The following is a 23,237-nucleotide window of genomic DNA, read 5'->3' as shown; positions in this document are numbered from 1 at the left end:
GCAGTTTGCTTCTTGAGATCCATGTATGGCTGCCAGAACGCTTTGGTCCAGACTTTAGACCTGTACGAAAATCACGGAATCGTCCCAGAAGGTAAAGTCTATCACGGTACTTGCAATTACAGAATTGCTCTTACTCCTCTTTTAAACTTCATTAAAGCTCAATTTGGAAAGTGTTACTTACATGCGTGCAAACCTGTGGCTCTCTTACAAGGCAATTAAAATAATTTTTGCCAAACCCGTTTGGTAGATTCTTCTTGCTATTATTCTCATTGATATATAGTAAGTAAGATAAAAGGTAGTTTCCAATCCCTGTTCAAGGCAACCCATATATGTTCATGTGTTTCTTCTCAGAACTGATTTACTGAATATAATCTCAGTCTCTAAAATAATTATATAAAGGTCTCTCTCTCTCTCTCTCTATCTATCATCTATCTCCATTCATTTATTCATATTGTTTGACACTGAAGATAAGAAAATGCAAATTACATAGTGACCTCAACTTATAACCTTTCATTTAGTGACCTTTAAAGTTACAACAACATTGAAAAAAGTGACTTATGACCAGTCCTGATTCTGGTCTAGGCCTCACCTCAACAAAAGTAGAGAGAACCCTGAGGACCAAACTGATCTGGGGGGAAAAAAACCCTCTACTGTGTTTGTAAAGAAATCAAATGTTATAAAGTGCCAAGAACTTCCAAAGACTTCTTTCCAAAAGATCCTCCTCCAACACAATTTTTTACAGTTCGAAGTAACCAGTGGCAGATGCTGAAGTTGCAACCTGGCAGGACTTCATGGAATTGCTGCAATGTTTGGTAACCCATTTGGTGGGAAACCAAAGCCCACTCCTTTGAATTCTCAAAATCCAGCCGAGACTATAATGGTACAACAGTAATTATAGCAACTCTATGGGATATACTGGATCTCAGTGAAAATTAATGGAAGTAACCCGAAGGCCTTGGTGCTTTTTCTCTAACCCTCAACTTCTCTCCTAGGGAGGGTATGTTCTGACTTGGCAGAAATGCCCAGCTTTCCTGATTTCTGCACCCTCACTTTTTATCGCTGCACCTTGAAGAAGTATTTTGTGAAGGTAAGAAAAAGGAAAGGGGCGCTGTGGCTCAGTGGGTTAGGACGCTGAGCTTGTCGATCAGATGGTCGGTAGTTTGGTGGGTCGAATCCCGAGTGCTGTGTAACAGAGTGAGCGCCTGTTACTCATCCCAGCTTCTGCCAACCTAGCAGTTCAAAAGCACATAAAAATGCAAGTAGAAAAATAGGGACCACTACAGTGGGAAGGTAACAGCGTTCTGTGCGCCTTTGGCGTCTAGTCATGCCGGCCACATGACCACAGAGACGTCCTAGGACAAGCGCTGGCTCTTCAGCTTTGAAACGGAGATGAGCACCAGCCTCTAGAGTTGGAAACGACTAGCACGCACGTGCGGGGGAACCTTTACCTTTTACCTTTACCTAAGAAAAAGGAAGAAGCCGTTGTTGATTGGTCTGAGGTGTTTCTTTTCCAGTTATCTGGAAAGAGCGCTTTTAGTGTTAGAAGTAGAAGGGGCTGAAAGGTTTACTGAAGGCAAAAAATAACCATAAGAACCAGCACAGGAATACCAACAGAAAAGGGAATGGAAGAGGCTAGGTCTGCTGGTGGCCCCTAGGAGGAGGGCCTTCTCTGTGGGCGCTCCGGCTTTATGGAACCAACTGCCGGTTGAGCTCCGGACGGCACCAGACCTTCGCTCTTTCCGACACGGTCTGAAGACCCATTTATTTGAACAAGCTGGCCTGGCCTGATGGGGGAAGTTAGGGTTTTTTTAATTGGGTTTTATATTGTTATTGTTTTATCTGGGCGATTATTTAATTATTTTTTTAATTTTTGTATCCTCTATTTATATGTGCCCTGTTCACCGCCCTGAGTCCCTCGGGAGAAGGGCGGTATACAAATTTAATAAATACAAATACAAATAATTGAGAATATTTGCAAATATGATTTTCATCGCATTGTATTTACTTTATTTCCAAGAGGATCAGGCTAGTTGTGTAAGTGAGTAGAGTTGTTTAAATTGAGACCTCAGCCACCTGTATCCAGCACTCCAACTCCTCCTTTGGCTGCATAGCAAGAGTGGCAAGATTCCCTCTGCTTGTCACTCATCCCCATGTTTCAACATCACTGTCCTACACCTGTCTAGTCTATTTTTCGTGGCCATGACAATGCAATCTAACACTCTTTATGGCAGGGGCTGAAAGTTCTCACCAACCCACTTCATCAAAATGCTCCAAGTATTTCACATTTTAATATAGCACCAGAGTTCCATCTACCCTGAATAAAGAATTATAATTATATATTATAATTATATATTATAATATTATAACAGGAATATAGAACATTGTTTCACTCATATCTATTTACTCTGATTCAACTTCGTTTACTAAACTTGGATCATTTTCAGCTTTGTGAGATAGTCCAGACAAGAAACACACCTAAATAAACTATTTCTGCTTTAGTGTAAGGTTACTTTAGAAGAATTTTGCAAGTGTGAATGTGCACTTCTCCCTTATCATCTTTACAGCCCGAGACTAGAGAGGAATCCTCTCGCATTCTTGTTGAGGATTACCTGTCTTTTATCCAATTGTTCCCCTGGCTATGGCTCTCCTTCTTTCTCCCAGGTTCATTCCCACATACCAATACAGTCTATCTGAATACATGGATGCCACTTCACAGAATTCTCAGCCCTGACCATTCTGTAGTCGAAAACCATATATCCGGAGGGTACCCGCTGTTTTTTCCACCCTCCACGTGAGTAGGGAGGGCAGTATGGTGACTCAGCAGTTAAGATGCTGAGCTTGCTGGCTGGTAAACTGGCAACCCACATTTGAGACCTGAGCGCCAAGTGATAGGATGAGCTCCTGTCCTCGCCCCAGCTCCTGCCAACCTAGCAGTTCGAAAGCATGCAAATGTGAGTAGATAAATAGGTATCCCTTGAGTGGGAAGGTAATAGCGCTCAATGAGGTCATGCCGATCACATGACCAAAGAAATGTTTTCAGAGAGCATTGGCTCAGTCACCTTGGAACAGAGATGAGCATTGCCCCCTATGCCTCATTTTACTCTGCAGAGTAAAATCTGCAGAGACTCCTTTACATGAATAGGGGACCTTATGTTTGAGAATTCTGGACCAGCATCGTCCCTGGCCATTGTACCCTCTCTTCCTTGGAAGGACCAGTGTGGAGAAGCTGAGTCTAGGTCCTCCTGAAAAATGTCAGAAACCAGATATAACTTTTAAGCATACAGAATATTATAAGCTGTACAGCATTGTTTCCACATGGCATCATTACATTTGCAGTCAGGAGGAGCTGTCAGTTTCTGCATCACTGGCTTCCAAGGTGATTCTGTCCACGCTAGGCATAAGCATCACTTTCTGCTCATGGGGAACGAATCCAAGTCCCCATTTATGACCAAGGGCAAAGCAGCTTTACGAATGACAAGGGTTTAAGGAATTTTTTTTTGAGAATGAAGAGAAGAACTAGAAGAAGGACCAACAAGCAAAAGGTGAGGTCAGCCATATCATTAAGTGAAGCAAGATAGCAATTTGCCTTGAGGATAAGTCTTGGGATGCCATTAAGGAGAATGCTAGAGGTGAAGTTGTTTATGGCATTCGCTTTGGCATCAGTTTCAGAAAAATTAGTAGCAGCTTTCCTTAATCCGTTATGATCTTACACAGGTGTGTTTGCCATCCGCACATACACACCTACCAGCTGCCCTGCATCTACAATTTGCATTGGAAGGAAAGCTTTTATGGGCACTAACAGAAATTTTCCTCTTGAGAAACATTATTTTCTTCTTTCAAATATTATATTGCACAAAGACTAATGAGATTATTACCGCACCTCATTTGATTCCAAAAGCAGAAAAATGTTGTTGTTTTTTAAATGGAAAAGGAAAAAGGAAAAAAAAAAGGTCAGTAGAAATTACCGCAAGCCCCAACCTGTCTTGGTCATCTCCTTATCTCCTATTCCACATTTTATCCTTGGCAGAAGTCCTCTGTTTTGCAAAGCTGTGTAATTCAGTCAGGAAAGTATCCGCCACTGGTTCCTTGTGTGAAATAAACGGTACCTTGTGAGTACCTGCCTTTTAGTTGTTATAGGAAACAGGTGGGGACTGTTGTGATTCAGGGTCAGCCTGTGGGTTCGGCAGTTGGGTCGGATGACTCAGAGGAGGAGGAGGGGGGTGTTGAAGAGCTTGCTGAGGGGATTGGACAGCTTGATGAGAGCCCCCAGCCAGGCCCCTCTCATCTGGTCACGATGCAGACCCAGCTGTGTGAGCCTGACAGCGTGGATGAAGATGACCCACAGCTGGCCCTGTTCAAGGACGCCCGACGCAGGAGGCAGTCAGTCAGGAGTAAACAGAGGAAGGCAATGGGGCACCTCAGAAGGAGGCACAGAGAGGCCACGCCCTGAACTGTATTTAAGAGGAATGTGTGGGAGGGCTGGTTTGCTGAAGGCAACCGCTTGGATTGTTCTTGCTTCTTAGCTCGTGTTTTATGGTCGGTGTCTTGTCTTGCTCTGTTTTATGTGAATAAATTTGGCAGGCGTAATTCCAGCCTCTTGCCGTTTGTAGAGGGGTTGTCCCTGCCTTTTCTGCAGGGCCGGTAGCAGGCTGGTACAGAACAGGGACCTGAATCAGTTAATAGTTTGCTTCTTGAGTGGAGGAAGGGAAATGCTTGACAGCATGGGAGTGAAAAAAAATAGCACAATCAGAAGCACTTGACATTTCTGGACAACACTTTAGAACACCTCTAGAGATGTCACAGCACAGTCTTCTCTCATGCAGAAGAAAATGAGAGAAATGATAGCTTAGAAAAACCATAGCATCCCAAAGGTGTGACTTCTGCTTTGCATTATTTTCCCTATGTAGCGGATTCAGTGTCCAGATGAGATCAGTGAAACATCTTCAACACAAAACACCAATCAAGAACCAGAAAATACTGAATCACCATCTACCCTACAAGAGACGCCGCTTACCAGCACTCTCCCTATCACAACATCTCCTACACGTCTCACCTCTGCATCACACACTCCCACAGCAGCAAGAGAAACCATCACAACTGTTCCTGAACTTCCCAATATTATTTCTGATCTTCCTTTCTCAAATCCTTTGCTTGATCTGCCCACCTCTTCCAGTCCTTCCACAACTGACTCGGAATCCTTGCTTGAGCTTCTCACCAGCCTTGATGCAGTGATAGCCGAGCAAAGTTTTCCTGAATTATTTACCACCACTCCTAACACAGAGGTAGATTTTTCCCAGCACCTTACGTTTGATATGCCTTCTCCAACCCCTGTTCCTACGCTTACTTCCACTACCAGTGCTATGACAGCTACTCCAGTTACTTCTGTATCAATCGTCACTGAATCCTCATCTAAGCCTACCCCTACGGAAGCCACTACACCAGTGGGTTCTGTTCCTACAAATCCTACCATTACTGTTGCCTCAGCCAGTAGCCCAACTTCAGCATCTCCTACTCCCGTTGTCATTGTCACTGCTACTGAAGCCACTACACCATCAGTGGGTTCTGTTCCCACAAATGCTGCCACTACTGTTACCTCAGCCAGTAGCCCAACTTCGGCATCTCCTAGTCCCACTGCCACTGAAGCCACTACACCATCAGTGGGTTCTGTTCCCACAAATGCTGCCACTACTGTTACCTCAGCCAGTAGCCCAACTTCCGTTGTCACTGGCACTGCCACATCTACATCTCCCTGTTCTTCTTCCCCTTCTCCCTCATCTTCTACTGCTTCCAAAACGTCTGAGTTATTGACCAAGCCCATCATCCCTAAAAGTCCTGCTCATGTATTGCCTCCTGCCAGAGTTGCTGAATGGCCTGGTGTCCCAATCTCTGCTGTTCTTGGACAGTATCCCTTGCAGCCTACCTCCGTCATGCAGCTTCTTCTCCTTCCTCCTGGCTTTGGTCCTAGGAAGTCAAAACCTCAAGCAATTGCCATCTCTTCTCTGCTTCCATTTGGAGCAGGGCCTGCTAATATTTGGCAAAAGAAAATAATTCCTAAACCCCAAATGAACTTACCAACTGCTGCAAAATGGGAGAAATTCTTCTTACAAACAAAGCCGCCAACTGCTGCAAAATGGGAGAAATTCTTCTTACAAACAAAGCCGCCAACTGCTGCAAAATGGGAGAGCTTCTTATCACAGCTGCAGGATAAGAGAGTGCAACAGCTGATCCAGAATATGCGAGAGTTGATGGCTAAAGGGAAAGGTGTAAACAAACAGCTGTTGCAGTTCACCTCTCTGCAACTGCTGGCTGCCCTGAAAAATGCCAAACAAAAGTCTGCGGTTTCATTAGTACCCAAGAAGCAACTTCAAAGATGACATAGCCACATAAGCCGACCACCTCTTTTGTACAGTAAGCAGGATGCTAATGGCCGGATGTCTTGCAGCACCATTACATGAGATCTTGCTTGTACACTTGCTTGTGGTTTACCTGATTCCATTCCTGAATTCTTTCTAAGATGTTCCCTATCCCTTTGAGATGATGGGATCAAAGCAGAAAGCCTTTCCTCTGCAGATTTGAAGGACTGCGGGACTTGGAATTCTTTGAAACTGCACTAAGGTGGGTGCTTTCAGACCCCACTTTAATCTCTGTTAAAATGAAGAATCTCATTGTTAACTGGGCCTTCCTTTAATTGAAAGCCCTCTCTGATTTCTGAACAGAGGAGGACAGATTATTTATTCTTAATTTCAGTTTGAGATTGGACATTAAAGAAACATTTTGCAGAACTGAGCACAGTTAGTTCGCAAATTCTGCCCCACCACCACCAAAGAGGTTATCTGCAAGTATAGATAGTCATTGATTTATGACCACAATTGGGATGGGAACTGACGTTGCTAAGCAAGGCTGTCATTGAGTCAGGCTCAATTTTATCACCTTTCATGCCATGGACAATAAGTAATCACCGCAGTCATTAAGTAAACCATGTGTTTGTTAAGTGAATCCATCTTTTCCCATTGACTTTATTTGTTAGAAGCCTCCTGGGAAGATCGTAAATGATGATCTTGTGGCCCCAGGAAGCTTCAATTATGATAAATACATACCAGTTGCCAAACCTCTGGCTTTTGTTCACATGAATGCGGGGATACTGTGATGGTCATAAGTATGAAGACTGGTCATAAGACCTTTTTTTCAGTGTTGTCATAACTTTGAATGGTCGTTAAATGAATAGTCTTAAGGACTATCTGTAGTTTATTTTCCTTGTGGGAATCTTTGGAAAACTTCATTTCCCGTGACCTTCTTCACCTAAGCCAAACCTGCAAGGGCCACAGAGACCAGGAAGTGGAAAAAACCTTCCATTTTTCTGCAGTCAACCAACCATCGTGGTTGCTGCTGAATGACTGCCAGCTGAAGGGAAGGAGGTGGTCAGAAAACATTTGGAGACTGGAAAGAATAGCAATTTCATTAAAGTTGTTCGGTCAGTTTGGCATGAATATGCACAGCGCAACTACTTCTCAATTTACTTAGCCAGCATTGATGGAGTTTTTCATACACTCATATAGAATGCTATTCATTTGATAAAGATCATATAGGCTTGGATTTTAAACATTCACGAAAGAGCATTTTGGCTCTATCAAAGGATCTCTGTACACACATTTACATCTGCGTGCAGAGAGAGAGAGAGAGAGAGAGAGAGAGAGAGAGAGAGAGAGAGAGAGAGAGAGAGAGAGAGAGTGAGTGTGTTAGGCATACGGGCATATGTCAAATGAATGAGTGGGAAATGAACTGCCAGACATTGCACCAGCCTTTCCTAAGTCAGATTCTTAAGCAAAGCAGTTCTCTGAAAAATGTTTAAGTTACTTGCATCAGATTCATTTTTATTAGCAATAGTGATAGCACTTAGACTTATATACTGCTTCACAGTGCTTTATAGCCCTCTCTCAGAGTCAGCATCATGCCCCCAACAATCTAGGTCCTCATTTTACTGACCTCGGAAGAATGGAAGCTGAGTCAACCTTGAACTGGTGAGAATCAAACTGTTGGCAGTAAGCAGAATTAGCCTGTAATACTGCATTCTAACCACTGCGCCACCACGTCTCTACCTGTATGTTTGGGGAAAAAGTTATAATATCTCTCAGAGCAGACCTCTTGACCACAATGTATATATCATATACATTTCTATCTTAAGCAAAATAAGTCAGGGCAGTTATCAAGATTAGAAAGGTATTGTGTATTGTGTTAGCAATGGAAATTCTGGTCCCTATTGTCAGAGAATATAATATTCTCCAAGATGCAAAGCATCCGGAAGGACTGGGATTGCCTGATTTAAAACTCTATTTTGTAGCCACCCATTTTGTCTGGATGAAAGAGTGGAATGCAACTGAGAAACAGTATTTTAGAATTAGAAAAGCACAAACTGAGGTTTGGATGGCATGGTTTTCTATAGTTAGATGAAATTAAAATTAATATAGATTTTAAAAACCATTATGTCAGAAATCTCTTATTGAGAATAAGCAATAGATATAAATCCAGATGTTGCCTGCTGATTCCTTGTTGCATGATACAACGCACATAAGCAGGTTACCCTAAGCTTCTCATTGCATACAAGTACATACAGATACAAGATGAGGGGAAAGCATAAACACATAGACGTTATTTTCTTGCACAGAAGAAAATATAAATGCTTTCTTCAGTAAGGAGTTTCAAAAATTCAAGAATCCATGTTCTACATGCATTCTCTGATTCTTTAATATTAGAATATGTTTAATACAGAAATATTAGGAAACATGCTAGAAGCAGATGTATCTAACATTCAGAGGATTTTAGAAAACATATATGTTTCTACTTAAAGATATGCAGTCCTGGGCATTATGCCTTCAATAGCATGATTGCATTAGTTTCTTCAGAGCTGATTCCAAGAAAATACATGAAGGTTTGGCAATTAGCAATTAGCCCTTCTGAAGCACAATATTTATTACAGTTGTGGTTTTTAAAGTTCATTTTTCACAATTTTCCAGTAATCACTGTTGAAATCCAATTTTTATAAACAGAGATTTGTGTGTAGACTGTTGGAGACTCTGGTTCACAATGATCACTACCCCAGCTTACAAGACCAATAAGCTTATAGTGTCCATCAATCTTGCATATAAGAGGTCTCCCCAAGTCTCGCTGTAAACAGAAGAAGGGACAGAATGAATAGGATGCAAAATAATAAGCATTTTCAGCCATAATAATACATAGCTTAAAATCAATCCATAATTCTATAGGTTATAGAGTACCCATACTGCTGAGTATCTTAAGTCCTTATAACATTTGGGGACAATGATTCAAAAAAAGTAGGACCGTATCATATCCATAGGCAAAGCTTATTTTGTTTGTTTCTGGAGAAACATATTCTGTATGCTTCCTTCTTTAAAATGGCAGGGAGTTGCTCCACTGATTCTCTACAGCTACAATGCTGATTTGTGGCAATGCAGACAGAAAGCTTTCTGGTGTCAAATATAGCCCTGGGATCACATTGCCCATCTTTTTTATGGATAATCTTACTGATGACATTAGAAATTTCAGTATGATCAAAGCCTCTTCAGTTAACTGGTCCCAAATGTAAGATTACACTTCTCCTATTTAATGACAATATTCCACACCCGTTACGTACATCACATGAAGTTGTCCCTGTAGCACTTCCACATATATTAGTGTTTTTAATGTCTTCACTCCAGAATCTGGCACAGGCATCATTTGTGAGGAGTGATATTTGCATTTGTTGCAGTCTTCTGGAAAACCAACCCTCTAGATGGAAAACAAGCAATCAGACAAATATTATTTGATACATGCAACTGTGGAAAAAGACTGATTAAGTTGTTTTTATCAAACAGTTCCCTACAGCCCAGGTATAACTTTCTGTCAGTGAAAATAAGAATATGAGTCACCAAGCAAAACATACTCCAAATGCTTGTTCAAAGCAAACAATCCTTATGGAAGGCTTAGATGCACATATTTCTATAAACACTCTTCTCAAGCTTTTCCTGAGATTATTTAGGAGTGTGTGTGTGTGTGGGAGTTTCCCTCATTTTTCCTACTGAGAACTCATTCCCCTAGGAGAACTTGTTCAGAACAGTAGATGGAATTTAAAAGGAGTAGATGGATAGCTATCCTTTCTTCTTTCCTCTCTGACCTCCTCTATTTCTCTCTGTAATTTAACTCTCTACTGAATAACAAGTTACAGGGAAGAAAGATCTTTTCCCTCGCTGATGGCCTGAAATGATCCCTTACACAACCCTTGGTTTTTGGTGTGCAGACTTCACATACCGTTGCTTATAGCCTCAAAATGAGATCTATAATGCTCAAGGTGTTCCAGCAGATGTAGTAGGAAATGTAAGCTTTTCTTAAGGGACAAAAGAACTTAAACTAAGTGCTAACCCACCTGGAACCTAGCTCTCTGGAGTAACGCTGGGGAAAATGAAAGAGAAGACAAAGATGATGGGCTCTGTTACAGTGGCAATGGGGGCACCATTGGAAGAGCTAAAGGACCAAGATAGGGTCAGATCAGAGGGGACACAGTGACGCAAAGGCTTAATAACTCTGGAACTGCTGGCCAGACATGGTCTGTGCTCCAGTGGTTTGAGCCCAGTTTCGTGAGACAGAGTCAGTTCCCGTCGATCGATCCCTAGCTCCTGCCCACCCAGCAGTTCGAAAGCAGGCAATGTTGCAAGAAGATAAATGGGCATCACTTTGGTGGGAAACCCTCCCCTAGCTGCCTTTGTGTGTATGTGGAGAGTGGAGCCTGATGCTGGACATGGCCAGAAATGAGGCTTCGTGACATGAGGCAAGGCGAAACTGGTGGAGGAGCGTGGAAGAGCTAGCAACCCAAGCAACGCTAGCTAATCGGTGTAAAGCTAGTTCGCCCTCCAGTGTGCACCAAGGGTAGCTGCACATGCGCTGAATGGAATGAACTAGGAACCTAGGTTGTCAGAACTACATTGTGTCTAACATGTAGAGATTTCCCTGACATTGTATGCCATATGCTGAATAAATAAGGGTCAGATCATCATGGAGAAGCTATACTAACAGACGGAGCCTGAAGGTGGTGTCGAATGCTTCATCAGTTTGGAATCACTACACTTCCACAAGAAACTTACATCCCGCCCTCCGTGAATCCTGTTCACTCTTATCTAATGCCAATTTCCCTTGGCCCTTAGTACAGAGGTCACTAACCTTTTCATGCTGGTGGCCTGGAGGGAAAGGGAGCAGTTGGGCAATTTGCATGCACGTGTGCAGGGCCGTGCGTGAACGTAGCTAGCAGCCCCATTTGTGTAGGCACGCAGGCGCTAGCCACCGTTGCTAGCAACCACATGCATGCACAAACAGGCTGTGCAGCCCCTGCATATGCTAGCAGCCCCATTTGCGCAGGCGCTAGGTGCCGCTGCTAGCCCCATGCACATGTGCAAACAGTTCCCCGGGTGCTAGTGTGAGTGGGGGTGAGTGTGTGCACACACATGCGCGCTCTGGCCAGCCTGTCCCACAGCCTGGTGGCCAGTATGCCACAGCCTGGTAGTGGGGCGCAGCCCATAGGTTGGGGACCCCTGTCTTAGTAGATCAGATTCTTGTGTATAGGTAGCATGTAACAAATCTGAAGTGCTTTGAATTAACCTCCTGTTTCTGTTTACTTGTGCCTGAGAGAAAATCTACATGATCACTAACAGTCAACACCAACTTGACAGCACATAAGCAATCAGTGCAGCAGGACAGGATTCAAGTATCCCAAATAAAAGTGAGGATTTGTGCCCAGTGGCACCACTATCTATCAGCCTAGCAAGGTAATCCAGACAGGAAGCATGATAAATAGACTAATTCTACTTTATTGTAAGGTTACATTAACAGAATCTTGTAAGTCTGAAAGTACTTTTTTTTCCCTCTGTCACCTTTGCAGCCCAACAAACCAGGAAGGGTCCTGAGATGTTTGCCATGCTCACATTCCTTTCACGGGCTAGGCTGCTCTTATTGAGCCATTCCCCTGGCTGTGGCTCCTCCCCCATCTCCAAAAGTCACTTCCATATACTATTACTTTATGGGGAGAAACATAATACAGAAAGGAACACAATAATGGACTTGCAGGAATCCTGAATGCCAGCTTTCCATACTGCAATATTTTTTTCAACTCTCATTTGTGGCAACGCATAGCCATTTTTCATAAATGTGTACTTTCAGAAACACAACACTGGCCATATAGCAGCAATCACCCTCACCTGTTATGTTCCATCCTGCAGTCAAGCAGTTTGCATCAGTGGCTATTTTCTCATCCTGTTCTGGTAGACAGATAAGTCCTATGTTATCTCCTCAAAAAAGAGAAAATAAGGCATAACTGGATTGTGGTATATTCTAGGAAAGGTATCCAAAGATCTTAAAATTGATATCGTTCCTTCAAAGTAGGCCAGATTAAGAAACAGTTACAGCAGGGATTTCGAGAAAACTCTTTATTGATTTAAGTTAAAACAACAAAGTCTTGAGAGCTTGTCCCCTTTGTCTCATCTTAAATTAATAAAATTAAGCCAGGGTTATTCTAAGCCATGGTGGCACAGTGGTTAGAATGCAGTATTGCAGGCTAAACTCTGCCGACTGCCAACAGTTCGATCCTGACCACCTGGAAGTTGACTCAGCCTTCCATCCTTCTGAGGTTAGTAAAATGAGGGCCCAGATTGTTGGGGTCAAAATGCTAACTCTGTAAACCAGTTAGAGAGGGCTCTAAAGCACCGCGAAACAGTATATAGGTCTAAGTGCTATTGCTACTGCTATTCTCCTATTTATGCAGATAGCAATGAATTCACACAGGACAAATACTGGACTACTTCAGTCTGATAAGATGAATCATCTGCAAAAGAGCATTTTTACAGTCTAAAGAGCACTTTCTTGTCCATTTACACACTGGTCAGTTCCCAGAAGATACAAATTAATGGGGCTCAATATGACCATGGTTACAAGAACTTTGGCTTGGTTCTGGTCCATAAAGTTTCTTTAATTCAGCAACTCCGATTCAACTCCAGGTTGATTCCAGGTCAAGCTTCTTTGCAATGAAATTCTAGATAAAGGTTTTGAACCAAGAAAGTTATTTCCCCCATTATAGTACCTGTCTCAACGGGGATCTCCAGTTCTAACAGACTGATGTCATTGCTGGGAGGGAAACCACCGTAGAAGTTGGTATGAAAGTAGACAGCTTTCACTGAGATCTGAGTGCCACCTTCTGTACCAGGAAGCAGATCAGTGATCCCTAGGACAGCTTTGTCCGTTTGAGTGCTAAAAAAACAACATGCTGAGTTCACAACATGCACAATGTAATCATGGCAATAGCATGTTTCTTTTTTGCAAAGAGCAATGTTGCACATTATCTATACACTAAGACCTGGATCCAAGTCCAGAAACTCACAACCCTAACTCCCTCTTTTTGCTATGAAGACAATCTTGAGCCCCTGGAAGACAGTAAGATATAAATTGGACAAAATAAATAAATAATACAGCCTTTTGATGCTCTTGAAGGATTCTACAATACATTGTACTTAGCAAATTTGTATGGCTAGTTTATAAAACCATTAATAATTGAAACACCTATGGCTGTAGTAAAAATCTATAGAGTACATAGTTTAAGGTAAACTCATCCAATGTTTAAGGTTTTAAGGTTTTATTTAATTTGTATACCGCCCTTCTCCCTAGGGACTCAGATCTGTGCACTTCCCAGATCTGTGCACTGGAAGTTGCTGAACTACAACTCCTAAAATGAACAGTACAGAGGAATACTGGGAATTGTAGTTTAGCAACACCTGGAGCACCTGTTATATAGCAATACTATATTTACTATATCGCATTTCAGTTTGTTGCTCAAAATGTTTGTCTACAGATGCATATATCAGAGGATAGTAAGCACACAAAAAATATAGGGGAAGCAATTCGCACAATGTGTGTCCATTTAGGAAAAATATATATCTGAGTAATATACATAAAAGTATATACGAAGTACATGTAGTCCTAGATTTACAATCGGTCATTTAGCGACCTTTCAAAGTTATGACAGCCCTTCCCCCATCACATGACTGCATTTTGGATACTCGGCAACTGGCAAGTGTCCCACGGTCACGTGACCATGATTTATGACATTTTTGCTGTAAATCAGTTTTCAGCAAAAAAAAACAAACCAGCAAACAATGGGTTCACTTAACGATGGTGACGTTCGCTGAATAAGCATGATGTGTTCTTAAAGATTGCTGCAAAAAAGGTCATAAAATCACAGTCACGTGATAACTCACTTAATGACCATCATGACTTACAATCATCATTGCATGTTTAATGATGATCGTAAGTAAAGGACTAGGGTTAGATGCTAGGCAGGGATACAATCTTTTGAGAAATAATTCCAGTATTTGCTTACCTTACATTACAATGTCCAGCAGTCAGAACCCAAGTTTTCTCAATCAAAATGCCTACACAAAAGTGCTTGTTTTCAAACTGTAGGCTCACAAGCCATGGCCAAGATGCAGAAGATGCTAGGTTACCACTAAACATTTCCACTTTGCCCTGTCCTTCCAGTGAGGTGTTTGCGGGCATTGTCTCCATGGGGAATGGATCTTCCACTGGAATTCCACATTTCCCTAGTGCCAGAGCAAGATCCACTATTAATTCTGTATTAGACATTCTAGCATGCAAGTGATAATTCCATAACCTTGTGCAAAACTTACAATATTTTTACTATGTTTCTTTTAAGCCCCTTCCAACTACCATATTTTTTCCAAAATAAGCATTAAATTTGCTGAGAGAAGTGGCAAATAAGTAGAACTATTCTGAATAACCTCCAATACAGATATGTATTAAGAAATAATTGCTGTTTCATTCCCAACATATCACCTCCACGTTAATTAATAAAGTATAAATCTGACCAAAATTGGATGACTAAACTTTCCTTGTCCAACTCCCAAGTTTTACAATAATGTGCATTTATGGGATATTATTTACTTTCTTCAATAGCAATTTGTTTATCAGGCGAATCTGCAAAAGGAAAAACAGGTATCAGCTAAAAGTTCACATTGTTATTGTTACGCTATTAGTATTATTGGTCACTTCTATTTTAGCAAAGTATTTCACTTACAGCAGGGGTAGGCAACTTTGGCTCTTTTATGACCTGTGGACTTCAACTCCCAGAATTCCTGAGCCAGCGTGAAGTCCACGAGTCATAAAAGAGCCAAGGTTACCTACCCCTGATTTACAGTAATTAGCTCCAACACCTGCCAGTTAAAGTTAAATTTTTAAACATATCACCAAAGCCATTGTTGATGTTCTCAGATGAGAACATGGAAATGTTTTAAGAGCTCAACATATCAGAAGTGTTTGCAGGAGAGATTCAAAAAGTCAAGATGGCAGCCATACCATGCAAATGAAGACCTGAAAACCTGCAATTCCATTAAGTTTTACCAAGCAGTCTGTCTCAGATGTTACCAAAATAAAATATACTGTATATATGTAACATATCAAAGAGAGCCAGTTTGATGTAGTGGTTAAGGTACCCGGCAACTATAAAAGGCAGGTGATTGTAAGTTCCATTCCCACCTTAGGCATGAAGCCAACTCAGTGACCTTGGGCCAATCCCTGTCTCTCAACCCTAGGAAGAAGGCAATGGCAAACCACATCTAGAAACACTGACCCCAAAAAACAGCACAGATTAGTCCAGGCAGTTGCCAGGAGTCATGACTGACTCGAAGGTAAAAATAAAAATAAAAAAAACAAATCCTCCACACACAACATTAAAACAAATGTACAGTAATTTATTGCTCAATTTTTCCTAAGATGTCTCTTTATAGGAGGCAACTTGGCCAGAAATCTATAGACATATGCACACTGCACAGACTTCTAAATTTGCTTTCAAAATATGTCTCTTGTTCCAATGCTGGATTTTTGTTTTATCTGTAAAACAGATTGAGATTTCTGATGTATCATAAAAAGGTGACCAATAAACTTTCTAAATGAATAGGAGAAAAATCGGAAGGTCTGTTGGGAAGCCTACAGTCTGGGAAAAAGACTCCCACACAAACACACACACCCTTCTCCAGCTTAAAATTATTACATGGACTGTTGAGTTCTATCCCATTCTTGCTTCTCTGAACCGCTCCTTGATTCAACTCTTCAAAACTGATCTTGAAGCCCTTGGCCCCAACCGAGCCATCTGTTCTGAAATGCACTGTCAAGTAGCTGCTGCTCGAAAACAGCTGAAGATTCCTTTTGTGGCCACACAGTGTTCCTGCAAACCATAAGACAAATAAGATGCCAAGCCAAAGGGTTTCAATTTACCATATGGTTGGGGAAGAGCCAGAGAATGTGAATTGTTGCTGCCTACATTAACCATGTAGCTAGCCTCCCCTCTATGATTTATCCAACTTTTTATTTTCAGGATTTATTTTCTGCCTTTCCTGCAGGAACTTCAGATGGCATATATAGTGCTTATCTTCTAAGTACTTAAGTACTGCGAAACAACCCTGTGGGATAGCTTAGGGTTAAGAGATTGTAATTGCTCAATATCCCATAATAAGCTGCCAGGACAGAGTGTGGACTTCAACACTGGACTTTTCATAAGTCAGCCTCTTAGTTGCTGCACCAGAGTGAAGGCACTTCCACATGGTCAGTGTTACCACCTCAAAAATGCTCATCAGAGCAACTCCTACTCCTGTGATGATTGTCCTAATCACACCATTATAACCTGGGCCCTTTCTCTGCTTATCCAACAAGGGGACATCACAAACAGCCTGGTCAGCTCCTTACCTGCCCTTGTCACGCTGCATTGGTCACACTGAAGAAAATAAAAGGCAGTTAGTCTGAAAGAGACTTGACCCCTTAGTCTGGAAAAAGGATTTCATGGTACAATGGGACTTTGCAGCCAAGGGAAGACCTGCAGCTTTAGGAGATGGGACTTGCCGGAAGTCCTTATAAATGGACAAGCAGCGTCAAATCACAAAGCAGATATTTTGCAATTACAACTTTTGAGTAGCTGAGCTGGAGGAAAATTGTTTGAGCTACCCATCAAGGACCTTGGTATGGGGACCCAGAAGTACAGTGCCAATGTCCCATATCTTGTCTCTCTCTCTCTGAGACCACCATCATCCAAACCAAAGGATCAGATTTTCAGTGAGAAATGACTAAAATGAATACATATTCATAGAGGGAAAGGCAGCAGTTAATAGTATACAGCTCCATTCTGAAACTCTCTGATGCGTTTCTAAGCCTAATCAAACAAAAAATACAATTTCTTCCCTATTTGTAGGCTTGCCGACCATCTGGGCTAAATCATCAGTTTGGTAATTCCAGTCCACAGTCAGGAAAGGGAACAATATTTAGGGCTATGAACTAAAAAACAGAGGACAACGCACCAAGCAATTGTGAATGTTGATCTGGTCCATCATAAAAGCCCAGGGAATCCCAAAGGCAATCTTTAGCATCCTCAATAACAACATCTCGTATCACAGTTTTTAGTTTGCTTCCTGAAGCAGAATAGATTGTCCAAGTGCAGTTTAGCAAATTAGGATAGATGTCTGGATAATTTGGAGAAACTATTTCTGCAACACCGACTGGGATCAAATCCAAGACTGGACATCCTTTAAAAAAAGGGGAAAGAAGGCTTCTTATATTTCTGGATTTTTTTTATTTTGCCCATTATAAAATAGAAACAAACAAGCAAACCAGCCCCTCTGTTATCCAGAGTAGCCTTCATTAACTTGACATCTGGCAGTTGAGTTTATACTGCAATGCACAAAGTTTCCACCCAACAGTTTGAAGCTTCTAGATCTAGAATGCTGGGAACTGTAATTTCAATAGATTGCAGAAAGAGTATTTAAAAGTGTATTTTTAAAAACTCAATACATTCTTGAACTGGGCCTTTTTCAGTTGCAGCACGAGGCATCATGCCATTTCTATTAGGCCACCTGCCCTAGAAAACAGCCTACTCCTGAAGAACAAACAGTCCTATTGGTCTTTAAGAAGGCTGGGCCCAGGGATTGTAATCAAGATGTCACAATAGATGCTCTGGCACAGGGAGTCCAGCATGGGTAGGTGTGATTAGGATTTTGTGATTTTACCGGGCTTTAGTACAATTTTATTTGGCTGGTTGGTTGAATGGAATTCTTTACTTTTATCTTGTTCACCTTGTAGAGCAGACATGTCAAACTCGTGACGTCACGTGACGTCGTGCAACGTATCGGGATGGTTTTGCCATTGCTGGCAATGGGGTGGGCGTGGCTTCCAGTTAATGCATCCAGCCTGCGGGCTGGCAGTTTGACACCCCTGATCTAGAGCCTCCTGGATGGATTGGCAGATGTAAAAAATGGATCGATCAATAAATAAGATATCAATAAATGTTTGCACATGGAGACACTGTCTTCCTCCAACACAGCACAAAACTGTGCTAGCATTAAACGTTGATATGTGACTATTTCTTTTGGTTCAGGCTACCTAGAAAATTACCTACATGTTGATGGTTTGATTCCCTGCCTACTCCTTCCTACTTCAGTACATTTTTCATGCAGAAACTCAGCTGTCATACCTTTTCGAATATCTCTATCTTGTACAGGACCTTATTGGAAAAAGGAAAAAAAAGGATATCATGATACATCTTTATTTTTCTGAGCTAACACAAAGGTAGTTGATGGTTCAGCAAGTAGAGATTTATGTATAAATAGTAAAATTTAAAACTGTCTCATTCCTTTTTTATTATTTATACTTATTAATAATTTCCATATAATAAAAGACAATTAAAAGGAAAAACAAGGTGCAAGAACAGGAAAAAAAACTAAAGTTAAGATAATTGATTTCTGACCTTCTTTTCAACAGATAATTACAAGCTTATTGTCCCTTCTCCATCTTAAATATTTTGCAAATCTGTTCATTCCCTCATTTAATTAACTTCAATGCTCTCAATCTTCAATTCCATTAATCCTCATTTTTTTTCATCTTTCAGCAAAAAGTCCACAAAAGGTTTCCAATCTTTCAAAAAAATAAATTCTGTTTGTTCTCTGGCTAGAGAACTGTCTCATTCCTGTACTCTACTAACACACAACGTATACACGCATACACATATACAGGTAGTCCTCGAGTTACAACCATAATAGATCCTGGCAGTTATGACCATAAGTTGTGATGGTTGTAAAGCAGGTCCCCACATGACCAGACCCAATTTTGTGACATTTTTCACAGCAGTCATTAAGTGAATGCCGTGATCATTAAGCTAACCCATTGTTTACTACAGGCAAGTTTTTGCCACAAAGTAAACACTGGGTTCCAGCAAAACCATCATAAATTGCAATCACATGACTACAGGGTGCTGCAAAGGGCCACAAATGCAGGGTGGTTGTTGAATACCCAGAATATGGTCATGTGACTGCAAGAGGGAAACTGATGTCAAAACTTTGAAACTGGACTGCAAGTAGCTTTGAAGGGGTCCATCATTACTCTGAACTAAGGATTCTACATGTACACACATAATGCATCACACATTAAATGGACTTTCAGGAAAAAATCAGCTTAGGTGAAGAGTATCTCCCACTAGCCTATAATAACACAACAGCAACCTTCAGTGTCCTGTTCCTGCAAGAAGCAAACATCCTCTGAGAACTTTATGGGGCATGAATATTAAACTAACTAGTACTAAAAACATTTCATCTATGACACTGGAGGCATTCGGGAAAACAAATCTTTATGAGTAGTACTTTTTAACTGTTTTATCTTCCATGAATTGATCTAATTCTGCTTTAAAACCAACTAAGTGAATACTCATGCACCTAAGAAAAACAAATTCCAAGTCTAATCATGCGGTAAGTGAATAAATGCTTCCTTTGATCTGTCCTACTTCATCATTCAGCTTCACCGGATGAGTCTATTTTTTAGGGCAAGAAGAGAGCTTTTCTGAATTAAAACTGAGAAATATAACCCCAAATTTGGGGGTGGAAAAGTTGAGTATGTGATAAATGGAGCTCACTTCTTTATTATTCACACATCACTAATCTAAGCGTATTTTCTAGCTGGAAAGTAGCCAGAGTAGAGCAGTTGTTCATGAAGTGATAGAAGAGATAAATGGATGCCCTTCTGTGAGATGGGTTATTCTGCTTTGGTTTTGTAGCCTCTGTTGATATCACTTGGGGACACAATGGTTCAGCAGTTAAAGACGCTGAGCTTGTCAGCTGGAAAGCTGACAGCCCAGGTTCAAGACCCAAGCACCACGTGATGGGGTGAGCTCCCGTTACTTGCTGCAGCTCCTGCCAAACTAGCAGTTCAACAGCTTGCAAATGCGAGTAGGTACCAATTTAGTGAGACGGTAACAGCACTCTGTGCACCTTCTGTTGAGTAGTGGGTCCGACGCAAGGAAGAGACGCCAGCCGGTGTGTGAGTTCAGTTCTTTATTGGAGGGGGGTAGCGAACTGGGGAATGAGGGTTACCTGGCCTCCTTAAATACCTAGCCAGGTAAGCTGGCCCTAGGTTTCCCGCCGAAACTGGGTTTCCCGCCAAAACTGTTCAGGCCAACGCCCCCTAGTGGCTGTTGCTATGCAGGTGCCTGCATACATAACACCTTCAGCATATAGTCATGCTGGCCACATGACCACAGAAGCGTCTTCAAACAACACTGGCTCCCTCAGCTAAGAAATGGATGTGAGCACTGCCCCCTACAATCAGACATGACTGGACAGGGGGAAACCTTTCTTTTTACCTTTAGATATCCCTCAAACTGGTTTTCTCCAGATGTTTTAGACATCTCCAGTTTTCCTTGATCATTGGAAACCAGTAGAAACGACAATTGAAAACCTGTTCTCATCACACCCAGTGAAACACGCCCTCCAAGACCAGTGATGGGATGGAACACGACCAGAGCAATAAATCATGCAGAAATTTCTGGACAGCCTCTTCTTTGGTTCTGGGTGGATATATTATTTGTATTATTTCATTTATTTCAGATGGGAACCTAACTACAAATAGGTCACTAAATAAATACAGCAGGCCATTCGAATTTGAATTCCATTTCCCATCAAGAAGAAAATATGCATCTTCTAATTTGGGCCAATTCTCTTTTAGTTTAGTTTAGTTTGCACTTATGCCTTTTCTCCAAAGCCTTCTACTCACCTGATTCTGTTTCTTGGATTTTGTAGGCCAGAGCGAAACCTTTCATATTTGTATCGGTGCCAGAAGTGAAGTTCAGCATCATCATGGAGGTGCGTGACTTTATTGGATAATGTGGAGCTTCATTACAGAAGTTACCTTTCAGACATACATAAAAAAAGAAATTTGACCATTCTGCCTCTTCGGTTTCATTAATTTTCACTTTTTATTTATTTCTTCTCAAAGACCTGCTTTTCGTGATCTCTAGCAAGCCCTCTGAGAAAGCAAGGGAACCTTCAAAAGCCACAAGCAATATTTATACATGTTTATACATCGTTACAACCAAACAAGATCTAACAGTTGCAAGAACTACCACAGTATAAACATCCAATTCTCAATAAAAATTATAAAAATAGTAGAACAGTTGACATATTCAAACAGATTGCATAAAAAAGAAGAAAGAAACTATTTACAAAAAAGAGCATCATTCATTAATCACCATTATATACCTGGCTGAGGAATTCTGGGAGTTGAAGTCCACAAGTCTTAAAGTTGCCAAGTTTGAAGACCCCTGATTTCAAGGACAATGCCCACTAGACATATCTATGTAGTCCTGACTTACAACTATTCATTTACTGACCTTTTGAAGTTACAACGGAACGGCAAAAAGTGACTTATGACCATTTTTCACACTTATGACCACTGCGGCATCCCCATGATCACATGATCAAAATTCAGACGCTTGGCAACTGGTTCCTGTTTATGACCGCTGCAGTGTCCCAGGGTCATGTATTGCGTTTTCTGACTGTCTGACAAGCAAAGTCAATGGGGAAGCCAGATTCACTTAACAACCGTGTTACTAACTTAACAACCGCAGTGATTCACTTAATAACTGTGGCAAGAAAGGTTGTAAAATGGGGCAAAACTTACTTAACAAACGTCTCACTTACCAATGCAAATTTTGGGCTCAGTTGTGGTCGTAAGTCAAGGACTACTTGTAAAAGGAGGTCTCATGGAGAAGTACTGCCTCTGGACCCCACTCTTCTCACTTCAATATATAGGAGCTGAAAGCACGCTGACTTAAAGGAAGACATTGCATAGGCCATCTCCACATGAAATGGAGTGGTCTCCTATCCAGGTATCTAAGATGGCGGCTCCTGGAATGGCTGCGGCTGCATTGGCTCTTGAAGGCGAATAGTTTTGGGAGGGATAGTAAGGGCTATAGGCCACATGATCAGGAAGATTTTAATGTGTTTGAGCAACATGGTGGAACTAAGGTAACATACAACATACGACCAACAATCTTTGCTGGCATGGCGAGTTTCTAGTTGTTTTGGAACTGTTGGTGAGACCGTTAAAAGTCGTTGGCGCTGTTTGAATTTGTTCTACCAGCAGCAAGATCTGACTGCTGGCCTAGTGATGGATTGTATTGCAAATCAGGGCTGTTTCCAGAGGAGGCAGAGGAGGAGAGGACCTGGAGCTTATGGAGCGAAGGAACTGGATGAGGCTGTCAGCAGGCCCAGAGGAAGAGAGAGAGGCTTTTGGAGCAGTTGGTGGTGGCAGCAGCGTGCTCCAGGGGTAAAAAGAAGCAAGGCCTCTTTAAGGAAAAGGTGGAAGAGTCAGGATCAGAAAAAGGAAAGAAGGCTAGGTTGTCAGAATACAAGCGAATTTGAGGGCTAATCCACATGGAGCCCCATTTCCATCTGTCCTGTTTGCCATCGTTCACTCCCTAGAGACTAAAATGGACAATGTGAAATTTGAGCGGGCCCCGAACAAGGAGTATATATCGGAGGTGGTGACCCTTTGAGAGCTGTATGCAACGAAATTTCATTTTGATGTATGCCAATTGGTGTACATTCAAAGTGACAATAAAGTTATCATTATCATTATCATTATCAAATGTGCAGCCCCAAAGAGCCAGTCTAGCTAGAACTTTTAAAGTTCAAGCCAACTTCTTAAACTGTACCCTGAAACATATTGGAAGCCAATGCAGTGTCTACAGCAGGGGTCTTCAAACTGGCCCTTGTGGACTTCAACTCCCAGAATTCCTCAGCCAGTGTGCCTGGCTGAGGAATTCTGGGAGTTGAAGTCCATGAATCATAAAAGGGCTGAGTTTGAGGAACCCTGATCTA

The 23,237-nt window shown here is 41.6% G+C and overlaps 1 protein-coding gene across 1 annotated transcript in view; it reads right to left on the bottom strand.

Moving 5' to 3' along the window:
• Window positions 1-8,997: 8,997 nt before the first annotated feature.
• OVCH1 (ovochymase 1) overlaps window positions 8,998-23,237 on the bottom strand; it is a gene marked incomplete at both ends in the record, with an annotated part of 55,866 nt that continues 41,626 nt past the window's right edge. The window contains 10 exons of the mRNA XM_083365386.1: window positions 8,998-9,162; window positions 9,650-9,783; window positions 12,240-12,329; window positions 13,118-13,284; window positions 14,411-14,630; window positions 14,992-15,024; window positions 16,097-16,270; window positions 17,394-17,618; window positions 18,563-18,592; window positions 21,130-21,264. Of these exons, the coding sequence (XP_083221512.1) occupies window positions 8,998-9,162; window positions 9,650-9,783; window positions 12,240-12,329; window positions 13,118-13,284; window positions 14,411-14,630; window positions 14,992-15,024; window positions 16,097-16,270; window positions 17,394-17,618; window positions 18,563-18,592; window positions 21,130-21,264 (1,373 nt within the window). The remainder of the gene's footprint in view (window positions 9,163-9,649; window positions 9,784-12,239; window positions 12,330-13,117; window positions 13,285-14,410; window positions 14,631-14,991; window positions 15,025-16,096; window positions 16,271-17,393; window positions 17,619-18,562; window positions 18,593-21,129; window positions 21,265-23,237) is intronic.

This window comes from Vipera ursinii (assembly GCF_947247035.1).
Source record: "Vipera ursinii genome assembly, chromosome: 6".
In the NCBI taxonomy this organism is placed as follows: domain Eukaryota; kingdom Metazoa; phylum Chordata; class Lepidosauria; order Squamata; family Viperidae; genus Vipera; species Vipera ursinii.
Note: the sequence above shows the minus strand (reverse complement) of the source record. Positions and strands in the feature narration are given on the sequence as shown.